Source organism: Rosa rugosa, chromosome 2 (genome assembly GCF_958449725.1).
Source record: "Rosa rugosa chromosome 2, drRosRugo1.1, whole genome shotgun sequence".
NCBI classification, from domain to species: Eukaryota; Viridiplantae; Streptophyta; class Magnoliopsida; order Rosales; family Rosaceae; genus Rosa; species Rosa rugosa.
In genome coordinates this window covers 62,102,599-62,124,724 of record NC_084821.1, presented here as the reverse complement: position 1 = coordinate 62,124,724, position 22,126 = coordinate 62,102,599, and the positions used below count along the sequence as shown (strand labels likewise).

The following is a 22,126-nucleotide window of genomic DNA, read 5'->3' as shown; positions in this document are numbered from 1 at the left end:
TTATGGTAAAATAAATCGTATTTTTTTTTAAAGATAAATTGATATCATTAGATCATTAGCCAAAAGCTATAGTTTACAAACACTTACATAAAAAATGTGACAAGAAAATCTGAAATAACCTATCTAAGCAAATATGCAAACTACACTTTCATATATTGTCTTCGATGACTCTTCATTCTCATCCATGTAGTTTTAGTGTGTAGTTTAATTTAAGAGTTTAAAGATGTGTTTAGTGCGACTTTTTTGAATCAAGGAAATAACTTTATAGATTAGAACTCAATAGAGTTGATTACAATCATATCGTAACACATCCAGAACACTTTCTGGAGCATCATCCAAACAAGAGAAACTTGTGCTAGGCTCAAGCCAGAATGACTGTTACATACCCTTCCGCTGCCATATACAGACAGAACAAGAAGATGTGGCCGGTAGTACCCACAGTAGTGCATAGAAATAAGTCTATTCATTGAACACTCCATGCTCCGCTATTACAGAATAGCTTGAATCTTCCTTCAGTACTACTCCAGAAGATTCGCTAGTACCACAAGTGACAAACACAGATGTAGTTCGAAATAACCCTCCGGGATCCTAAATACGAAACCCTAAAGAATTAGAGTCCATGAGTTTGGTCCACAAACAGGCCCAAATACAAGAAGTATCCAAACATAACTTGGACACCCAAAGTGTTCCAACTAATCTGGGTCTTGGACATGAGTTGGGCCACCCAACAGATTTGGGCCGCACATTGGGCCTTGAAAGTGATCTGGGCACCCAACTCAATCCCGCCGTCCTTCTCCTGCACCGATCACGATCGCCGCCGCACGTACAGGCTGCCGGCCGGCCTGATGTCAAACCCTCAGACGCGAAGCCCAGGCCACCGCATTTTGATATATTTGCGCCGTCGTCGCTGCTGTGAAAACCAACGTCGTGTGCCTTAGTGACTTTGCCATAGATCCGACCACCGCGGATTGGAGAGCATAGTATCCCATCACCCCTAGCAGCTCCTCGGATTTGCTCAGTAATCCCAATTTCGACCACACATCCTTGAGCCGCCCTCGTCGTGGCCGGGCTCGACCTGAAATATCCATCCCAGCAATTAGACACTGGAAGGCCATACCGCCCCAACACAGTAGGCCGGTTTTCTTCCGAGATTCCTCTTGAGAAAAACGGAGACCTGGGTCGATCGATTCAATCTGCCGGAGAGATTGATGTAGTTGGGAGTTCGCCGAAAAGAGATGGCTTTGGAGGGCTGAAAGGCCATGAAATGTGAAGAGAAGAACTCCCCTTAGAGAGGAGGCCGACATCGGCCGCCATTGGATGAGAACCCCAAGAACGGGGAGTCTAGGGTTTGGAGAGAGCATATTTTTTTAACTCTATAACTTCATAGTGTGTATAGTGCGACTTTATTAAAGTTAAGTTATTGAAAATTAATTAACCTTAAAGGGATTCGAATGAAGAATAAACCCAAACTATGGGGATCAATAGTGTAATTTAGCCGAGAGAAGCTCCTTCCCAAGCAAGGCAGGACCAAATGAAGGCGACTCCACTATGTACCATGTAGGCATGGACAAGTTTCATTATATTCCGAAACCGAAACCTTTCCCTCCTTTCTCTTTTTATATATACAAAAACCATTCTCCAAAAAATCCCAGAAACCCCAAAACATACAAAACTCGCTTCTGGGATATAGTACAACCCACACTAAACTAAGCAACCCCAAAACCCACTTCTCTCAGTCTCTTAGTCTCCCAGTTTCTCTCTCTCAAACATTGAAGGAAGGTTGTTAATGCAGAAAGGTGCGACCTTTACTCTTTTCTTTGATCCTATTGCCATTTCAATGCTTTGTTTACGTTACCATAGGCATTTTCTTTTGGTTTTCTGATTTGGGTTTGCATGCCTGTCTTCAATTTGGGAACTAATTTCGGTTTTGCTTAGCTTTTCTGTGCAAATTTGATGCTTTACTTGCTTGGTTCGTCTCTTGTTTAGAAACCCATTTCGTTTTACTGCTCAGTTTTCACTTTTCGGCTACTTTTTGTTCTAATTGCTTGGTGCATTGCTTTGTTTTGTAGTAGTTAGTTGAAAGGTTCGACCTTTTTTCTTTTGTGATTTCGAATTTCTTGTATATCTTATTCGATCATCAAGGGACTAAATATGGTCGAAAAATGTTGAATTTGGTGATCAAAGGTTGGCAAGGTTGGCTTTGGTTGCTGTTTTAGTTGAGGAACGGAGAAGATAATACATAAATTCTGGGCTTTTTTTTTTCGTTTGATATATTTTTGTTTTCTTTTGGTTCAATGTCTGAGTCATCGGTTTTGAGGTGATTGCCTTTCAGAATGAAAGTATTAGCATTGTAAAACTCACTCAGATTTATCAACTTGTACCTTGATCGGCTGAGTTTAAGTTTGTTTTGGTAACTTACCTCTAAGGTTGAACACATCCAAAAGTTTTGCACCTTTCCTCTATTTTTTTCTTTGTTAGTCAGAAAACTAAAATGTCCTTTGGATGATTTTATATGTTCTTGGAGTATGTCTCACTTTTTTAGGGATCATGTAGTGTCTTGTACAGTTATGTTAATAATTATGGTCTTGATTGTCTTTCTCATACAGGAACTCATATCTAACACGATCTAAGCCTTTTGTAGACCTGTTGGTTGCTGATGGAAACTGAAGGAGCCTCATCTGTCACAGTTCGAAAGACTAGCTGTACACCTAAGGCTATTATACACCAAAAGTTTGGTACCCATGCCTGCTATAAACTTGAGGAAGTGCATGAGTCTACTGAAAATGGATGTCCAGGATTAGCCATTGTGCAGAAAGGCCCTTGCCTTTACCGCTGTACCTTGCAGCTTCCAGAAATTACTGTTGTATCTGGAATCTTTAAAAAGAAGAAGGATGCTGAGCAATCTGCTGCTGAATTGGCCTTAGAAAAGGTGTGATTTCTTTTGTTTTCTGTTAGTTTCTTATTTCCACTGATGTTGTTGCAGCCAGACCAGGATTGATGGTGTTCAATAAAGATTAGTAAACATTCTGTTCCATGGTCAATGTATATAAATAGCATTGAAAATTTTCATATGGGTGTTACTTCCCAACTCAGATCTTTCCAGCCTATGAATGTACCCATTGAAATACTTTTTAGACTGTTTTTTTCTTTTCTTATCTTATGGTTATGGTTGGTAATTATTTATTCCATTTCTGCAGCTGCGCATCAATCCCGCCACAAAAAGCTCCTCTCTTCCAGAAACATGGGATGGTTTAGTCTCTCGAGTCAAATATTTATTTTCAGAAGAGGTTTGTAGTCCTTGGGCTAAGAGCTAATATTGTTTGTTGCCACATAAATAAGCATGTAATTTTTTCCAATGAAAAATGTATAGGATAATGGTGAGCACCTTCCTCAAGTTCTATATTGATTACATCATTACAATTAATTGGACTAGGGTCTATGAGATAACTTACATGTTCAAACTTTTATAGGTATCACTCAAACCTGTTCTCTTATGTTTCACTGTTACAGTTCCTTTCATCTCTTCATCCGCTGAGTGGTCATTTGAGAGCAGCTTTGCAAAGAGAAGGTCATCTTGCTGGCTTGATCCCTGCTTGTGCTATAGCCGTCTTTGATGCAACACTAAGTAATCTGTGTAAATCCATTGATCCTAAGGTGGAAGCAAATCCCTTCTTGATAATATCATATGTTATGATGGCTGCTGCTAAATTATCTGGATTTATTGCTAGTTCAGAGGGAGAGCTCTGGGTTAGGAGGCAAAATCCATACCCTCCAGAAATTATAGAGTTATCATCTATCCAGCAAAATCCAAACAATTCTGAAATTATAGTCTCACCATCTAACCAGCAATCAGGCTCCCCTGAAATCCTTATGGTTGAAGCCATAAATATACCGTGTTCACTAGAGAAGACTGTTGAAAGAGTAATTCTTAATCTAACATCTTCTGGTTATTTCCTGGATGTTATTGCAAAGCAACTTGGGTTGTTGGAAGCTGCTGACCTTATGATCTCAAGGTATGTGGACAATTAACCCTGAAAAATCTTGGAAGACTGTTTGTTAGATCTGTAATTGTCTGTGCTTAATGTGTAGTACAAATTCTTTGAATTCTTTGACAGGCCTGTAGGTAAGGCTTCCTCTGAGACAAGGCTGCACTTTGCTGCTCCAAAGCAATATCTGTTGGATATTTCTTCAGATCTTCTTCATGCCAAAGAAGTTCGTAGTTTTGAAGGTTCTTTGAATGCAAGAGCAAGTTACTTGTCTGGTCAAGATATCTATGGTGATGCTATTTTGGCAACCATTGGCTACACATGGAGGTCCAAAGACCTTTTCTATGAAGATGTATCTGTGAAATCATATTACAGGTCTTTTCTAACTTATGCTATATAAAATGTTCATTTTACCATAAAAAATATGAAAAATACATAGCAGATGTGAAATTCACTCCTTTTTGTGCATCATTTTGTATTTTGGTGCAAAACATCGCATAATTTAGTCTTACTTAGATGTAGTTCTGCAGGATGCTTATTGGCAAGACACCAAGTGGACTTTACAGGCTGTCCAGAGGGGCAATACTTGCAGCTGAGTTACCTTTGGCATTTACTACAAATGCAAAATGGAAGGGTTCCTTACCAAGGGAGATGCTCTGTACATTCTGTCGTCAGCATCGGCTTTCTCAGCCTATCTTCTCTACTTTAAGCAGTCTAGAAGAATCATCTGACTCCTCACAATCACACAAGAAGTTAAGGGCGACAGACTTGGTTGCGAAAGACACACAACATGCAAATGGTTGTGTTGTTACTGCCTGTTCAAAGGAAAAAGTGGAGTCCGGAGGTACCTTTAGATGTGAAATAAAAGTATATTCTAAGTTTCAGGATTTGATTTTAGAATGCTCACCAAAAAAGTCTTTTAAGAAGCAGAGTGATTCTATCCAGAATGCTTCTTTGAAAGTTCTCTTATGGTTAGATATATACTTTAGGGATCCAAATGTGCCTTTCGAGAGATTAAAGGCTTCTGCTGATGGACTTGACATTAGATTTGAACTGAAATTTTTTGTTGAAGCATTTATGCTTTGTCAACCTCTTCATAATGTCGGTCATAATGAGATTGAAGAAGGCAAATTAGTATATCCCAACTCTGTGAATGTGCCAAATGCTCTGTCTGGACACGGACTTCGTTCTCTGAATATAGAAGGCCCTGATTCTGGTATTTCTCCATCTAATGGGTCCTTATCATGTGTGAGTTATTCTGCATCTCTAGTGACTGAAGAGCATCTAAAAGAACAACTGGAAAGTAGTGATGACTTTGAGTTTGAGATAGCTTCTGGAGCAGTGAATCCGCATCTTGAATCAGTTCTCATTCAGATGTCGGTCGGTCAGTCTGCTTGTTTCATTGTGGATTTACCCCCTCGAGAGTTGATTTTTGCTGCAGCTGATGATTCTGCAAGGATGCTTTCCTTATTGTCTTCAAGTGAGTTGCTTATTTTCCATGTCAAACTTCTATAGAGGGTTCCATATTGCTAGTTACTCCATGAAATTTACTCAATAATATTTCTAGGTTAAAATTAGGACATGCAATTCATTTTCTTCAATTTTTGCGGTACTTATGAGAGAAAAATTCCATTGAGTAGAGAATGATGAGTTCTTTTCAACCACAATAGTCATAATCAGAAATAATTAGATGCATGATCTTCCCATTCGAGCCGCTATTAATAATTTCATCAAAAAGCAGTTGTAATTGGACAGTTTGGACCTGCAATAATAAGTAGTAATGAAAAGTAAAACCTGGTTATTGATTCTCATTACAAATATCTGTGATTGATTCTTGTTCTTGTTACTTCTCTTTTGGGGAGACTTTTGTTCCGAGATCTAACACTGTTCATTTGGTTTGTGTTATTGTTCTTCAGAAACCTGCTGCTTGGAGTACACCATAAGGTTGTTGCGGGTAACAGAACCCTTGGAGGACAGAATGGAGCAGGCCTTGTTCAGCCCTCCACTTTCAAAACAACGAGTGGAATATGCAGTGCAAAGCATCAAAGAATCTTGTGCTACTACTTTGGTAAATGAATTTCCATTCTCTTTTGACTTTACAATAATTATATGAGACAGTCAGTTTGATGTCCTTGTTGATTGTTGATTGTTGCAGGTTGACTTTGGATGTGGCTCTGGTAGTTTGTTGGATTCCTTATTAAATTATCCAACTTCTCTGGAAAAAATTGCTGGTGTTGATCTTTCACAAAAGAGTCTTACCCGTGCGGCAAAGGTCTGAACACCTCTGAATTTACCGTATATATTATTTCTTTGCTTATTATAATCCATTTTGGTGTTATCTTTTCATTAATTTAGTTGTCCAAAATGGGGAGTAAATACCTGATAGATTTGGCGGGAGTAGTATAGATAGATTTGCTAAATATTTTCACCAGAAAGCTCATGTTGCCAAGACATTCAGGGAATGGATGCCTTCCCAATACATATATATGATACATTTGGTCAAAACTTAAAAGTGATATGCAACTGAAGTTGCAAGCGTTTTGAGTTGTTTTTCTTGATCTGTAAATGATCCTTTGTTTGGATTCAAGCACATTTCAGTTGTTTGTTTGTATGTTTCTACCATAAAGTTCGTCTAGTTAACCACTTTCCTTGGTGTTGATTCTTAATTTCCTATTACCATTGCAGATACTTAATTCCAAATTAAACTCGACTTCAGATGCTGATACCTCATGTACACCCCTAAAATCTGCAATTCTTTATGATGGTTCGGTTACAGATCATGATTCTCGATTGTGTGGGTTTGATATAGGCACTTGCTTAGAGGTAATAAATTATCTCCTTTAATCTTTATGATGTAGATTGTTGTTTATTTTGCGCTGAAAAAAGAAACTGAATTTCATTGAATGCCTCATGCTATTCTCTCCTAACTACATACAAACATTAATTCCTCTTATCTCTGCCAATTTGTACTTTTCACTAGATTATGGAACTTTGTACATCTGTTTCGACTTTTCTCTTCATTACAACTTTGAAGACCAAGAATGTGTATTTGTATGAATGAATTCTTTGATGTACATGTGTATGACGATTGAAATTGTGGATGTGACTTGTGATATCCATTGTTGGTCAGACCTAAACTTGAGAGGAAAGATCTAATTTAAAGAAAAATAAGATTCTTGAAAATAATTACTTATAGAGAGAGAATTTCAAAGTTATCTTTTTGATGAGATTTTCAAATGTTTGTTCATAAGAAAAATTTTGGCCACCATGTCATTGAGTCACTGTACTTGTAAATAATCCTGTCTGTATTCCTTAGCATTTGGTTATTGTTTTTGACTCTGATTGGAAAATCCTAGGTAATCGAGCATATGGAGGAAGATCAAGCATATCTCTTTGGCAATGTGGCATTGAGTTATTTCCGTCCTAAAATTCTCATTGTCTCGACACCAAACTATGAATATAATGTCATACTCCAGAAGTCTACTTTATCAACCACAGAAGATGATGTTGATGAAAGAAATGAATCACAACCTTGTAAGTTTCGTAACCATGACCACAAGTTTGAGTGGACGAGAGCGCAGTTCAATTGCTGGGCAACTGAATTGGCCACGAGGCACAACTACAGTGTTGAGTTCAGTGGGGTTGGTGGATCTGGTGATGAACCAGGTTTTGCTTCCCAGATTGCTGTCTTCAGACGGAGAGCCATACCTCAGGAAGGTTATCCTGAAGAACTCTCGGATTCGGAACATCGTTACCAAGTCATATGGGAATGGACTAGTAGCGATAGGTCAAGATGTTATGAAATCCTACGTAAATGGTTTTCCTGTTTCGGATAGGAGAAGTCATTAAGTTGTCATGTGCTTGGTACGCGTATAGGTTAATTAGTCGTTAATTGAGTCAGTTAGGGTTAAGCTGCTAATTAGCCTTTCAATTAGTTGTAACCAATACATGGGGGACACGTGTCCGTGGTAGGTAGCTCATCTTGGGCTATATAAACCAGACCTTTGTATTTCTTATCTCATCGATCAATATCAATATATCTGAATTTCCTTTGCTTCTTTTATTTTCTACTGTTAATCTTCTGGTTAGGGTTGTCACCCTAACACAAGATGTGCTCTATAAAAGACAATGACACCCATGTAGTATTTCAGATCCCATGAAACTGAGCTTTTATCTCGTCTGGTGCTCTTTCATTATATAGTCCAAGTTAAGAATCATACAAAGTGGGAGTTGTAAGAGTATAAACTAGAAATAAAGAAAAAAAAAACTAGAAATAGGTCAAGGACTCAAGATAATGATATGCAATCTCATGACAATAGTTTGTTTTATTATCTTTTGTATGTTGGCCTTTTTACATTTACAGAAGCAGATTTTCTTATGTAGCAATATTTGTTCATCTTCTGTTTTCCCTCTTGTTCATCTTCGTACTTTCCGAACATCATATATAACTGAAAAAACAAAGAAAAGGGTGAAAGTTGAACAAGAACGGGTAATTCCTAATTTTCTAAATTTTCCGAGCATCATCTTCTTTTTTTACTCTCGTAATTGCTACTCTACGAGTCTAGGTTTTTGAAAATTAGCAAATTTACTATTGTAGGTTTTCAAAATTAGCCTCTATCCTGAGTTTTATTTTGCAACTGCTTATTCTCACATAAAAGCATAAATCAACTTATCTTAAAGAGTTTATTTCTTTAAGGCGTAAGCCAGCATTTTTTTTTGTTCATTTCTATCGAAAAGTTAGTAAATTACTGTAATGAAAAAAAAAAAAAGGTGGTGCCAGTCCAATTTCAATTAATCCCCTTTGGAGTTTGGGATGGGAATCGAACCCTGACCCAGCTTGATCGTGATCCCCCTTCAACAGTGTAGGGTACTAGTGGGCTTAAGAGTGTAGTAGGGTACTGAGAGTTGGCAAAAGCCGCCCCCATTCTGAAGGGAACCTCCCCCCACCCCCCCTTCGCGCCAAACCCCACCGAAAATTGATCCCTCATGGCGGAAAACTCCAAATTGAGCGCACTGCGGTTCAAAAACAAAATGGAAGACATAACCATGAATCTGGACCGCACGTACCGTGCAACAGATTCTGTTATTTCTGTTAATTGTGACGAAACAGTCGAGCTTGGTCCTTGTTGGCCTAAGATTCCCCCAGCTTCTGTTCAAGGCTTACTCAAGGATGAGCCTTCAAGACTTGTTCCGGTCCACTGTCGTCAAGGGGAAGAAATTTCATGGAATGAGTGGTCGGATAAACCATTCCCAAGTTGGCCAACCCACGATGAAGCCTGGACTACCTGGGTCGCAAAGATGCTTCCTTATTACGGTGATCACTGGAAGAAGGCCAACATCTACGACCCAATAATGCTCTCCGCCAGGCGCTTCTTCCCCGACAAGGCTCTCCTCAGCGCTGCGTTTTGCTTTTGGAACTCATCATCCAACACTATGGACTTGCCTCTCGGGATGATGAGTGTGAGTCTTCTTGACGTTGCTGCCATTGCTGGGTTTAGGCCTCATGGCACCACTTATGACTGCACTGCTCAGTTGAAGCCCAAAACCAAGTTTAGGTCTGGTCGGCACTTCGAATATGGAAGTTGGATAGACTATCATAATAGTGACAAAAGCAACAAAGTTGTCGATCAAGAGCACATAGCGTTCCTCCTCTACTGGCTCTGTAGGTATGTCTTCTGTGTACCTTCAGGGATTAGTAAAGAGTGGTCTCATTTGGCAGAAGTTTTGCATCGAAGAACTGATGTGGCCTTAGGTGAGTTGGTGCTAGCCTCACTGTACAGGGGTTTGCAGAAAATCACTGTCAACCCATTTGATGGTAAAGCTGAGGGGCCACTTTGGCTGTTCCAAATGTGGTTACAGATTTATTTCCCAGACCTAGGCCCGGTTAGTGCATTTCCTGCCGATGAGGTTATGGGGGTTAGGTTGACAGACCAAGTCCCAAAACCACACTCCCCTCGTGATTGCTTTGCAACGTTGTGGAGTTTCAAATCAAACCCATGTTGGACGCACACATTGACGAGAAGGTATCCCGGTTTCCTAAGGAATAGGTTCATAGATGGTCCAACCTCTGATGATGGTGCCTTAGATGAGGAAATACAAGCTGTGCTAACGAGTGTGGTGGTGCAAAGAGATCTGCTGTATGGAGGGATGAAAAATGGTAGATATTATGGAGTCCAGGCCGAATTTTACGGCCCGAACCGTTTCAGTAGGCAGTTTGGTTGTATACAAGGAATTCCTTACTCTGGTCATAAAAGCGTTAATTGTTATACCTCATGGAGGGATGTACTAAAAGATGCTGCGGAAATCAGAGGCGTGTTAAATTCCAGTCGTTCCACAAAGTTGAAACCATTCCTCACCAGGTATGTGCTAACCTCTGAAACTACCCCAGGCTTTGACAAATGGTGGCATAGTCAAACCAAAGATCGATTTTCGGTAGAACATGATGGGCCCTTTGCTATCTTATATATGCATTGTCCATTCCGGGATAGCCATCATCTAGAAGTTCCAGGTATTCCAATTGTTTAGATCCTGTCATAAGTTGCCTCATCCCTTGTAAACACTTTATCGTTAATTTTATGATACATGCCATTCAATTATGAAGGCTTTCCCCCTGCTGATGGAGAAAGGGAAGAAGGTGAAGAGGGAGAAGCTAAAGTTGAAAGCCCTCTCCCTACCGACAAGAATCGAAAGAGGAAAGGCAACACAAATGCTTTAAAATCAGCTAGGCAGAAGACTACTCAAGTCACAGGTTGGTTGACATACCCTTCAGTTATCTGGATTTAGATTATGCACAGTTTAGTCTGTTGTTTAACTTGAAGCTGTAGTATCTGGAATGACGACAAATGGATCCAATAATGAAGAAGCAGAGGAAATTGATGGCCGTCATACCCTGAATGTAAGCTTCTAACCTAAGCTGATTCATAATCCCTTATTCTAAATTACTTTTGAAATATACAACACATTGTTAGCTACTTTTTTGAAATTTGCTATATTCATCATGTCCTGTCACGGTGTTTCTTTGTGGATTCTCGCTTCGCTTCATAAGTACAATTGGGATAAGTACACTTGTTGTTATTGTAGTTTTTGTATTGATCTGATTGGAAACCACCATTGCTGTTGGGTTCAGCATTATTGTTGCTTTGCATATTGGTTCCCATTTTAGAATAGAAACACTGCACTGAAGAACCATACTCAGGTTTCACCATACTCTTCCCTGAAGAAAACTCATCTTGTTTGGGGGTCCTAGATAGTTATTCCATGCCTGTTCTAGTTGTTATTTATTGGTGGAGTTCCTGCCCTTCTGTTGGCTAGTGGTAGCGTCGCTAAAAGGGCTGGTGGTGGATGAAGGCTGTGGTCAGTCTAAGACATGGAGAGACAAAAATGCCCATGAAAATATGCCACCTGGCGTAACTGTTAACACCGTCGTAAATGTTAGGTTAGACTAAAACCTAGAGGTACTATTGTGATGCAGACTTTGATGGTGAGGTGCGGAAGTTTATAGTCAGTTATAGTTGGGGTACTGTTCTAATTTTGTTCCCCGGAAAAAAATAATCAGGCTTTCTTTTTCCCACTTGGACTTTGAAAAAACCTGGCCTTGTTTCTACAAGTGAGATAACAAATCATCATCCATCTTCTGTTTTTTCCCTCAAATTTAGCATGGAATACCTGAGGCACCCAGAGCTTCTCTTTCTCAAGAGGGATGGCTTGGCTTCACTTATCTGTTTCAGCATGGAATTATCTGAGCACCAAAAGTTTCTCTTTCTGCAGGTTGATGGCTTGTCTGGAGCTCAAATTAAGGAATCCACTGTTGACCACCAAAATGCTGTTGTTAAGCTAAAACATATAACTTCAACTTCTAAAAATGTAAGTACTGGCAGACTCTTTTAATGTCAATATTCTGTTTATTTATGATTCTGAACTTTTTTAATATTTATTTATTTTTTAAAAGGTTACAGTTATGTCTGTTATCAACAGCCGTAACTTCTAAAATTACCAAGAGAGTTACAAATTGCTGCCCTTTTTGATGCAGGACAAGTAGGGAAAAATCCTGTTAGTGTAGAATCCAGGGTTTTAAGTTTTAATGCAGCGGATTCTAGTTGTTTAGGAAGAATAGAACTTTTATGGAAATAAGGATAGAATCTATTAGCATCTCTCCAGTAGGGTTTCTAGGCATCACACAGGTTTGGTTGCATCACACAAACCTAGAGAAAAGCAAAAGCTTCCAATTTTATACACTGAATTAGTCATATTGATTAGCATCTCTCCAGTACTATTGGTTTATTCATATTGAGATGCTGTTTTTGTTAATTACATATATATTGAAATTACATCCAAGTCTCATTTCAGACCTTCAGATCTATGAAAAAGCTGAGGTCAGATTTTTCAAGTGACACCTCCGAAAACGCTGATAACATCGGAACTGAAGAACCCAAACAGACTGAAGGGCCATTGATGGGAACTGGGGAGTTAGGAAGTAAACAAATGTATAGCGATGCTGCTGCCTTCGAAACTGCCCCCTTACTTACCAGTATGCACCCAGCTCAAAGTGAGCCAACCACGCCAGTTCAAGGATTACTAGACGGCAATGTGAGGACCCTCTCAAGAGAGGAAAAGTTGAAAAAGTTCGAAAACATTGAAAATAGTGTGGCAAACTCATCTGTCGAAGCTTCCAAAGCTGAAGATGATCATGCTTATTCCGTTATTGACGACGTGGTGATTCGAGGCACGAGGGCGATTTTTCATGATGGCCAGGTCCCAGCAGACCTAAGAGAGGCATTAAATTATGTTCGAGGCAGAAGTCGGTTAAGCCATGTTTTGATTGATGCTCTTGATAAGTATTTTAAGGAGCTTAATTGCGCCCAGACGAAAATGACTATGAATTTCAATAAGTTGACGTTGCTCGAAGATGAAGTTCGACGAGATAAGGACATCAGGGATCAGCTGGATAAAGCATCAAATGAAGGAAAGCAGTTGCAAATTGCTTCAATACAAAGAGCGGAGGAAATTTCTCGACTTGATGAAGAAATAAAGGTACTTGAAGCAGAGAGAGAGGAGGAAGAGCGTATGATGGCACTAGATAAAAATATTATTGATGAGAAATTTGCACTCATTAGTTCCTTTGAACTTGAAATGTCCAAGCACCCCGATCGTGGTTCTGAAATGATTGCCTGCCAAATAAAGGATAAACTTTACGATATGAGGAGTGACTCTATACGTCGGGCCATAAACGAGCTACTTTCTAATATCTAAAACCTCAGTTCATGTTTACCCCTTGCTGTGTCCCAAGTGTTCCACTTGGATCAGCTGGAAGAGGGTGTTAGTAGAGGTTTTGTGTCTTAGTTTCTTGTATTTTCTATTTGTCTTCGGGAAAAAAAAAACAAAAGAAAAACTCAGTTCATGTTTTTGTTATTCTTTTCTTTTCTTTTTCCTATGATCACTTGGTAGTTCATTTGTATGGTCCAACCTCCGATAGTGCCTTGGATGAGGAAATACAAAGCTGTGCTAACGAGTGTCGTGGTACCGAGAGATCTGCTTTACGGAGGGATCAAAACTGGTAAATATTGAGGAGTCCAGACCGAATTTTACGGCCAAACCATTTCAGTAGGCAGTTTGGCTGCATACAAGGAATTTCTTACCCTACCAACAAGAATCGAAAGAGGAAAGGCACCACAAATGCTCCCGTGTCAACTAGGCAGAAGACTACTGAAAGACTACTGAAGTCACAGGTTGGTTCACATACCCTTCAGTTATCTGGATTTAGATTAGGCACGGTTTAGTCTGTTGCTTTTCTTGAAGCTGTAGTATCTGGAATGAAGACAAATGGATCCAATGATGAAGAGGCAGAGGAAATTGATGGCCGTCATACCCTGAATATAAGCTTCTAACCTAAGCTGATTCATAACCCCTTATTCTAAATTACTTTTGAAATATACAACACATTGTGTTCCTAGTTTTTTGAAATTTGCTGTATTCATCATGTCCTGTCACGGTGTTGGTGCTGGCACAACATAGGTTGGCAGTATATTCTGGAGAACCATGCGTAGTAGTGACACCTGAAATTTCATGCCCTTTTCCTGGCCAGTTCATTTCCTAATTGTAGTTCTAACTCTGGCTATGATCTTTCCCTGACGATGTGTAATTGTACAAGTCCTCAAATTTGTTGCTATTAGCTTGGAATAATCTGAACACCCAGATTATATCCAGATTATAGCTGTGCTTCTATTGACTTATTAGAAGCTCACAACCATTGATTAGAAAGCCCTCATGAAGTCCACATTAGAAGCTCCCTCCTATACTATTGACTTATACATATTGAGATGCTGATTTTGTTAATTACATAATGAAATTACATACCGAGTCTCTTTTTTTTTTTTTTTTTTGAGAAGATACCGAGTCTCATTTCAGAACTTCGGAACTATAAAAAAGCTGAGGTCAGATTTTTCAAGGGACACCTCCAAAAGAGCTGAGAACATCGAAACTGAAGAACCGTACCCAAACAGACTGAGGGGCCATTGATGGGAACGGTGGAGCTAGGAAGTAAACAAATGTATGGCGATGCTTCCATCGAAGCTGCCTCTATACCTAACAGTTTTGACAGTTTTGAGCTGGGTGCTGCAAGTGAGCCAACCACTCTAGTTCAAGGATAATAGAGGGCAATGTCCATGAAAAGTTGAAGTGTTGGAAAATATTAAAGCAAACTCCAAAACTGCCGAGGCCTCCAAACCTGCAAAAGATGAATTGTGCATGGTTCCCTTATTACCAACATGGTTCAAGCAGGCTCGGTGGAGGATTTTCAGGATGGCCATTTCCAAGCACAGCGAAGAGAGGCATTAAATTCTCTTAGAGGCAGAGGTATGGTAAATCGTGCAGTAATTAATGGTGTGGAAGGGGGTCTTAAGGTATTGAATTGTGTCAAGGTGGACAAAACTAGGAATTTGCTCCAAGATAAAGTTCAACAACGTAGGGACGTCCTGAATAAGCAGGTTAAAGCAGCAATGGAATCAAAGCCGTCGCGAATTTCAGTGATACAAAGAGCAGAGGAAATTTCTCGACTAGATGAAAACATAAAGGTACTTGGAGCAAAGATAGAGGAGGAAAGAACGTATGATGACACAAGAACAAAATATTGCTGATGAAAATTAAGCTTGCACTAGTTGATTCCTTGACACCTCAATTGTCCAAACACGATCTTGAGTCTGAAATGACTGGATGCCGAATAAATCAAGAACTTGGCAAGATTGAAGCTGACCATAAAAGTGAGGTCATAAAGGCAAAATTTCGCATTCTCCAAAGGCTTCTGACTCGGAGTATTTAGCATGCTCCATTACTTGCTTGTTTGTGGAACAAAAGGAATGCTCACTGACTTTTAATTGTTTTGTTTTTTCTTCATGACTTGGTCTTAATTCCCTTCCTGTGCTTCCACTTCAAAATTTGTTTTTTTCATAGTGAGCATCTTGATATCTCCTTTCATACAAAGAGATGAGAATATGAACAAATAACTAATATAATATTTTTAGATTTGGGGATTGAAATTCACAATCCTCACTATGTTTTCATTTTGAATATCTTATCATCATAGTTTTACAATCCACAATACAAAATGACAAAAGCCAATCTGACTTCCTTTTGTTGGTGATTTTTTTTTTTTTTCAAGGCTGATAAGACATGAACATATCCGACTTCTTGTCAAAAGCCAGCAACAAAAATTGCTCACGGAATTCCAATATTATCTTTAGAACCACAACTCCAGCATGGCCTTCAATCGCGCGCGACTCCGGTATAGTTTTCAAAGACACTGCTATGGAAAGCCTTTGGAGACGCTGCTCTGGTATGTTCTTCGGAGATGCTGCTACGGCATGTTTGTTTGGCATGAAGTCTTTAACACCTGCAACTAAAGGAAATGCTCATGAGTTTAGTCAGCAATTTTAGTTTTCATAAACAGAAGATAACTTCCATTCCTTTATAATTACAATAATTCTTTTTCACACTCTTGACTTAGTCCTATAGATGAAAGACTGACTAGAATTTACAAATGGACAAATCTGAACCCATATCTAGCTAATAATCTGACCATATCAGCTCCAGCCGGAGCAGAGTGTGCAAACAAAAAGAAAGGGATATGCCTTTAGTGAGTTCTTACTACAGCTTCAGAATCTGTAAACGGCTACTGCTTCTAGATTTTTATGGTTTTTTTTTTTAATCTCTAACCATTTTTATATTAACACATATCCCCATTTAACCCAGTCAATAAATTTGCGCCCAGATGTTTTAGCATGATGCTTTGGCTTGATGTGTTTAGCATATGCATGATGAGCTTCTTAATGCATATTCAATTATTTACAGGGAATAGAAAATTAAGAAAGTAAGGAACATAATTTGGACTTAATGCTAAATTTAGCTCATTTAAAACGTTCAAAACTATTCTAGTGTATATAACTCAAGGCCGGCAGCTCGTTCTAGTCTCTGTTTGTTTCACATTCAGAACCCATTAGCTACTTCTACTCTTCTCTATAAATGACCAATTTCTAAACCAATAATTCACACTCTCAATCCTCTTAATCTTTCATTTGCAAGTAACTTCATAATCTCATAGAATTCTAAAATGGCAAACCAAATTTTGGTATTGACAGTCCTAGCCATGACATGTACTCTGGTCATTGCCTTTGAGCCTAGTCCACTGCAAGATTTCTGCGTAGCTGACACTACTAGCTCAGGTTAGTTTCGAAAATCAAATTGATCAGTTTATTTATGCTAAACTATTTAAGCTTTAATTTGATTTGTATATGGGAACATGTAAACTCGTCTTCTTCATTACTTCATCCTACAATGGCTAACTTTTGTGTTGGTTTGTCAATTATATTTGTGCATCACAGTACCAAGAGTAAATGGCCTACCTTGCTTAGACTCCAAGTTAGCACAACCTGACCATTTCTTCTTCGGAGGGCTTCACCTTGCCGGAAACACCTCAAACCCTCTTGGAGTTAAAATCACTTCAGTCAATGTGGCTCAAATTCCAGGACTCAACACCCTCGGCATCTCACTTGCTCGTATTGACTATGCACCGTGGGGCGTTACCCCTCCTCACACTCATCCTCGTGCCACTGAAATTCTAACAGTCTTGGAAGGCAGTGTTGCTGTTGGGTTTGTGACCTCTAACCCCGACAACAAGCTCATCTCTAAGGTGCTCAACAAGGGTGATGTGTTTGTTTTCCCTGTTGGACTAGTTCACTACCAGCAAAATGTGGGTAATGGAACTGCCGTTTCACTCTCTTCTCTGAGCAGCCAAAACCCTGGAGTCATCACTATTGCTAATTCAGTTTTTGGAGCGAATCCCTCAATTTCGGATGATGTTCTAGCCAAGGCTTTTCAGGTGGACAAATCCATAATTAGTACTCTTCAAGCAAAATTTTAGATGATTTTGTAGAAAAGAGTTTCGGGTTTGTATCGGTATGCAGTACTAGCCTTCTGTTTATCTCACTGATTTGCTTTCTTGAGTTAGAACTTAGATTAGTAATAGTGAGTACCCAAATCTCCTTGAAAATGTTTGTACTTGTACTTTAAAGTAGTCCTCAATGTCATATTTTATCTGGATCTTGATATAAATCGTCTCTTTCTTTCCAAGTTTACTAAAAAGAGACAAATTACATTAACTATAGTAAACTAAACACTTGGCATTTTGAGCAGTATTCGATCTCAAATTACAAGTCACAATCAAATAACTTGGTACATGAATGTCGATTAAGATCTAATCAAACCTAATTTGATCTTCTGTTTATGTTAGATGAACACTGTTTCGAATTAGAGATCTCATTGAAGTTGTACTTCACATCAGGTTTCCTAGCCTATTTCAAATGGGAGATCCCATTACAAAGTATTTCACATCAGGAGGTTACCTATTTGAAATGGGAATCCCATTTTTCTTAATTAAATAAGGAATCACCTATTACTCCTAAACCGTCGTTATTAATACAAATAGTATATGTAGGCTCTGACCAATTTACTTGATTGAGACCACAATGGCACCATCTGACCAGACCTTCACTCTGAACATGACCACATTCACCTACGACAACCCAACCGGGAAACCGGCAGCAGCCACTCTCCAAATTCGCATGTGCCATTGGTACCAAGTCCATCTCCAAACCTACAACAAAGACGGGACACATCCACTCACTTTCTTCGACGAAGAATGCTCCGAAGAGGTGATTAGCAATCCCTTCACTATGCCTCCGCTGGTCATAACCCTGCTCCCACTGCGCAGGCTCTGCGTGCTCAACGCGCTCGCAAGCCTGAACATTGATGGATCCTTGTGTGAGTGTTTGGGACCAAAAATAGAGAAGTACGTGTTCCGGGCAGCAGAGACTTTTGGGTACAAGGGCTTTGGGGTGGTGGCGGAGCTTGAAGTCACAAAAGCATATGTTTATGATCATAAAACAGAACAGTACAACAAGATTGGATTAGTGCCACAAAGCTGATGTACGTTAATGATCTTAAAGCCTTAGAGTACTAGTAATCCATACATAAACCAATAATAAATCAAAGGACAATTCTTAGGTTCACCCCTAGGGTGAACTAGCATATTCACCATTATTGTCGATTAACATACTTTTACTTAATAAATTTATAATCCAACCATTCATGTTGTATAACGTAATATAAAGATTAGCTCTGTAAAAAATCAATCAAATTGAAGACCATTTAGTTATTCATTTCTATGAAATATATGGACGGTTCATCATAATAGTAGTAAGTGTTGTTAGAATCATCCATTTGTTTGGTTCAATTAGATAATTAAACGATTTCCGATTCGATTGATTTTTTACAGAGATGATCGACTTTAAATGCTAATTTAAGATATGGACCGTTGGATTATAAATTTATTAAGTAAAAGTATGTTAATAAAAAATAGGGGTGAATATGCTAGGGTGAACCTAAGAATTACAATAATCAATGTGTCTGCTGTATTTTCTTAGTTTGAAGGAATGAAAGTTAAAATCTTCTTTGTGTGCTCACTATTCGGATATAATATATACATGTCTTGCCTAGCTTTTATTTGAACATGATGATAAACTCGACCATGTCATTAGATGAATTTCTTTTTCGATTTGGAATTAAAGTGCTTAACTTTCGTAATTTTCTGTTTTCTTTGAAAAAATATGTCTCTCTCTAACTCTCTCACAAGAGAATGTCCGCTCGCGGCTATCTAACTCTAGTGGCAGTGGTATACCTATGACTGGAAAAGTGAGATTTTCCCTCTTCTATTCACTCTTTTGGTGATGGTGGTGGCTTTCAGTTTCATCGTGTCTCCGATTTTGCTACATTTGGTCATCTTGTGTTGATCATAGGCACCTTTGCTCTATGGCCGGCGGGTTCTCTCGGCGGTGGTCCTCTGATAGCGGCTGCGAAGGCGGCGTGTCATGGTTTCGAGTCTATCAGCGATGTGGTTTTGGCTGGCAGCTCGGTGATGGTGGAAGGAGGGTGGGCAGTGAGGCTTCTGGCTGTCTCCTATTTCTGTCGACGACGATCGAATCGGGGGGGACTGGATGTCAGTTTGGTGGTGATGGAGCTGAGTGATGGTGGTAGTGGTCCTGCGGTGGAAGACGACCAATCGCAAGTCGGGTTTTGTGGTGGCGATACTATTGCTGGTTGTCATGCCGGAATTGCGGCTGGAATTGAAGATGGAGGCGAGGCCGGTGGTGGCAGCTTTGCAAGGACAGAGGTCATCATGCTTGCTAGGGTTTCCCTAGGTTCTGGTTTTTGGGCCATTGGTTGGGGCTTGGGCCTTTCTGGGACTGGGAGTTGCCTAAAGATGGTGGAGATGGAGAGGATGCAGGTGCATCATCCTCAACTAGCAATTTTTAAATTCATTTGGGTCGCAAAATCTAGTTTGTTCGGTTGATACATTTATTTAACTTGCTTATGAGTATCTGACAAAAATAAATGTGCATAAACTTCCTTAAAAGGTGAGTGTACTCGGGAGTGCAAGGTTCTTTTTTTTAGAATAGGTCATTTGTATGTCCTAAAAGACGGCTCTTTCTTTTGGCCCTTCAGGGGTGTGGCGTTTCTGATACTACTTGCTGAATTATAAAATTGGTTGATCTCTTTCGCTTAAAAAAAAAAAAAAAAAAAAAAACTTTCGTAATTTTCTTTTATCTATTAGAAAATTTTCTTGTACTCTTATACACACTATACGCATATATATGTACTTGTCAAAGTAATGGTTTAGATTACTACAATGGTTTAAGAAACGGCCGGGCAATTTTCTTTGTTTACACGGATTGACTACCAAGTTTTACGTGAGAACATCAAGGATGCTTGCTTTTGGTTTGGAAAGTAATGATATTTTATGTCATATTTTAAGAATTATTCTCATAAAAAGAATATTAAGATAGAAATTGTAATATTTTAGTTTCATATTGTCCCACAAACTTTATTTATTTATTTATTTTTCTATTTTTGTAAACTCTAAAGGACAGTTAATTACTGAACTAAACACAATTTTTTTGGTAACAAGTACTTTCCAGTTTCCACCGAACAAAAAAAATAAAAAGTTCCATACTAATATTGCTGTTCTACAAGGGCCGGCCGGCACAGCCCGGATATTGTTACTTTGGAAGGCCAATGCAATTAAAGTCATAGTTCACCCATGTCAATTTGGAAATCACAATGTGAGGTTGCTATATATAATATATGGTAAGTACGCTGTCAACTATTCCTAGTTTTCTTAGCTAGCTAGTACCCATTACTAGAAAGCTCCCTCTCTTTGATGGATCCATCAGTGGCATCCGATGAAACCTTCACTTTAAAGACATACTCCGTCAAGAACAACAACGCGACGCAAAACACCACGGCCACTCTCCAAATTTGCATTAGACATAAGAGCGAAGCCCATGTCCAAACCTACAATAACGTTGTTGGTTTACCACTCACTCTCGTCCACGAGGCTGTGGTCTCTCCGCTGGTGACCAGCGACTGCTTTGCAATGCCGCCACATGTCATAGCTTTGCCCCCATTGCGGCGGCGCTGCATCCTCAAGGCGCTCGCGAGTGTAAGCATTGATGGATCCCTATGCGAGTGTTTGGCACCATCAATAGAGAAGTATGTGGTTCAAGAGGCGGAGAGTTTTGGATACAAGGGCTTTGGGGTGGTGGCCGAGCTTGAAGTCAGAAAAGTTTATGGTCATAAGCATGAAGTGGCGGCAACAACTCCATCAAGCCTACTACGACGACGTCGGATTGCTACTAAAGTTGATGTTAATGATCGTGAAATGTCATGTAGCATGATGGCTGCTTTTGATCACCCAAAAAAGATCGTATGATGGCTAGCTAGCTGATTAGTTAGAGCATATTTATATAACAGATTACTAGCTTCTATAACATAACCCATTAATCTAAGGATCCGACGATATTCATTGATCGATCATGAGTATGATGCAATAATCAATACTAGCAGAGCCCACTCACTATGTGTGTGGAGAGAAGTTAAGGTAGTGAGAAAACTTTTCGTACAACTACCACATTTTCTGCTATTTTTTTATTTTTATTCTTTTCGTTTTCTATATTACAATTTACTATATTATCTCTATTGATTAATTATATTTCATAATTTTTTAATATAAAAAGGTTAAATTTTTACCAGTTTTGGAGAGCAAACTTCCTTATCTTAATAATAGTATAGATTATCTCTAATCACAGAAGAGTTAATATTGCATATTTTCTATTTATTTAAAAAGAAAAAAAGAATTCGATCCATTGATGGATCCATTAAATAAGAGAAGAAAAAATAAAAAACATGGCTAAAAATATTCAGTAAATTGGTAGGGCTTTCTTACTGAGATCGCTGGCTCTGCCAACCCATGCATTGAGTTTGTTTTCTAGCCAAACACGATTTAACTTCTCTTCTCAATGAGCAGAGGCTTACATAAAACATCTTGCAAAACTACAAGTACCATTAGGATTTGGATATGTTTTGTGTATAAATGTATAATATACCAACATCCGACGTACTGAAATCTCCATCAAAGTATATATCGATCAACAGAAACCTATTAATTGATAGCTAGAATCGACATGACTAAGGCTATCATTCCTAATTTCTGGATTGGCGCAAAATTTTCATACAGATGCATCCATCGTTTTAAA

At 39.0% G+C, this 22,126-nt stretch overlaps 3 protein-coding genes across 4 annotated transcripts; all 3 read left to right on the top strand.

The window, feature by feature from the left end:
• Positions 1 to 1,557: 1,557 nt before the first annotated feature.
• Positions 1,558 to 8,044, top strand: LOC133729129 (small RNA 2'-O-methyltransferase-like). 2 transcript variants are annotated; one of them, XM_062156604.1, is made up of 10 exons: positions 1,558 to 1,796; positions 2,642 to 2,929; positions 3,198 to 3,287; positions 3,511 to 4,013; positions 4,116 to 4,361; positions 4,517 to 5,466; positions 5,903 to 6,054; positions 6,142 to 6,258; positions 6,672 to 6,809; positions 7,343 to 8,044. In XM_062156604.1, exons 2-10 carry the CDS (start codon positions 2,657 to 2,659, stop codon positions 7,820 to 7,822), a joined length of 2,949 nt encoding a protein of 982 aa, XP_062012588.1. In that variant the 5' UTR covers positions 1,558 to 1,796; positions 2,642 to 2,656; the 3' UTR covers positions 7,823 to 8,044. The 2 variants fall into 2 exon arrangements, with proteins under 2 accessions (XP_062012588.1, XP_062012587.1); XM_062156603.1 differs by having other exon boundaries at positions 2,607 to 2,929.
• A 901-nt stretch (positions 8,045 to 8,945) lies between these two features.
• On the top strand, positions 8,946 to 14,276 carry LOC133729128 (uncharacterized). The gene is made up of 5 exons (XM_062156601.1): positions 8,946 to 10,494; positions 10,588 to 10,734; positions 10,811 to 10,881; positions 11,754 to 11,849; positions 12,333 to 14,276. The coding sequence occupies exons 1-5, from the start codon at positions 8,973 to 8,975 to the stop codon at positions 13,233 to 13,235; spliced, it is 2,739 nt and encodes a 912-aa protein (XP_062012585.1). The 5' UTR covers positions 8,946 to 8,972; the 3' UTR covers positions 13,236 to 14,276.
• A 2,235-nt stretch (positions 14,277 to 16,511) lies between these two features.
• Positions 16,512 to 17,618, top strand: LOC133732841 (putative germin-like protein 2-2). The gene is made up of 2 exons (XM_062160433.1): positions 16,512 to 16,699; positions 16,859 to 17,618. The coding sequence occupies exons 1-2, from the start codon at positions 16,588 to 16,590 to the stop codon at positions 17,395 to 17,397; spliced, it is 651 nt and encodes a 216-aa protein (XP_062016417.1). The 5' UTR covers positions 16,512 to 16,587; the 3' UTR covers positions 17,398 to 17,618.
• The last annotated feature ends 4,508 nt before the right edge of the window (positions 17,619 to 22,126 follow it).

Excerpts from the sequence above, each read along its gene's own strand:
- LOC133729128 (XM_062156601.1), top strand. The coding sequence starts at position 8,973 with ATGGCGGAAAACTCCAAATTGAGCGCACTGCGGTTCAAAAACAAAATG. Across the intron at positions 10,882-11,753 it reads ATGGCCGTCATACCCTGAAT|GTTGATGGCTTGTCTGGAGC; the intron begins GTAAGCTTCTAA and ends CTCTTTCTGCAG. Across the intron at positions 11,850-12,332 it reads TAACTTCAACTTCTAAAAAT|ACCTTCAGATCTATGAAAAA; the intron begins GTAAGTACTGGC and ends GTCTCATTTCAG.
- LOC133729129 (XM_062156604.1), top strand. The coding sequence starts at position 2,657 with ATGGAAACTGAAGGAGCCTCATCTGTCACAGTTCGAAAGACTAGCTGT. Across the intron at positions 6,259-6,671 it reads GTCTTACCCGTGCGGCAAAG|ATACTTAATTCCAAATTAAA; the intron begins GTCTGAACACCT and ends TTACCATTGCAG. Across the intron at positions 6,810-7,342 it reads ATATAGGCACTTGCTTAGAG|GTAATCGAGCATATGGAGGA; the intron begins GTAATAAATTAT and ends GGAAAATCCTAG.
- LOC133732841 (XM_062160433.1), top strand. The coding sequence starts at position 16,588 with ATGGCAAACCAAATTTTGGTATTGACAGTCCTAGCCATGACATGTACT. Across the intron at positions 16,700-16,858 it reads AGCTGACACTACTAGCTCAG|TACCAAGAGTAAATGGCCTA; the intron begins GTTAGTTTCGAA and ends TGTGCATCACAG.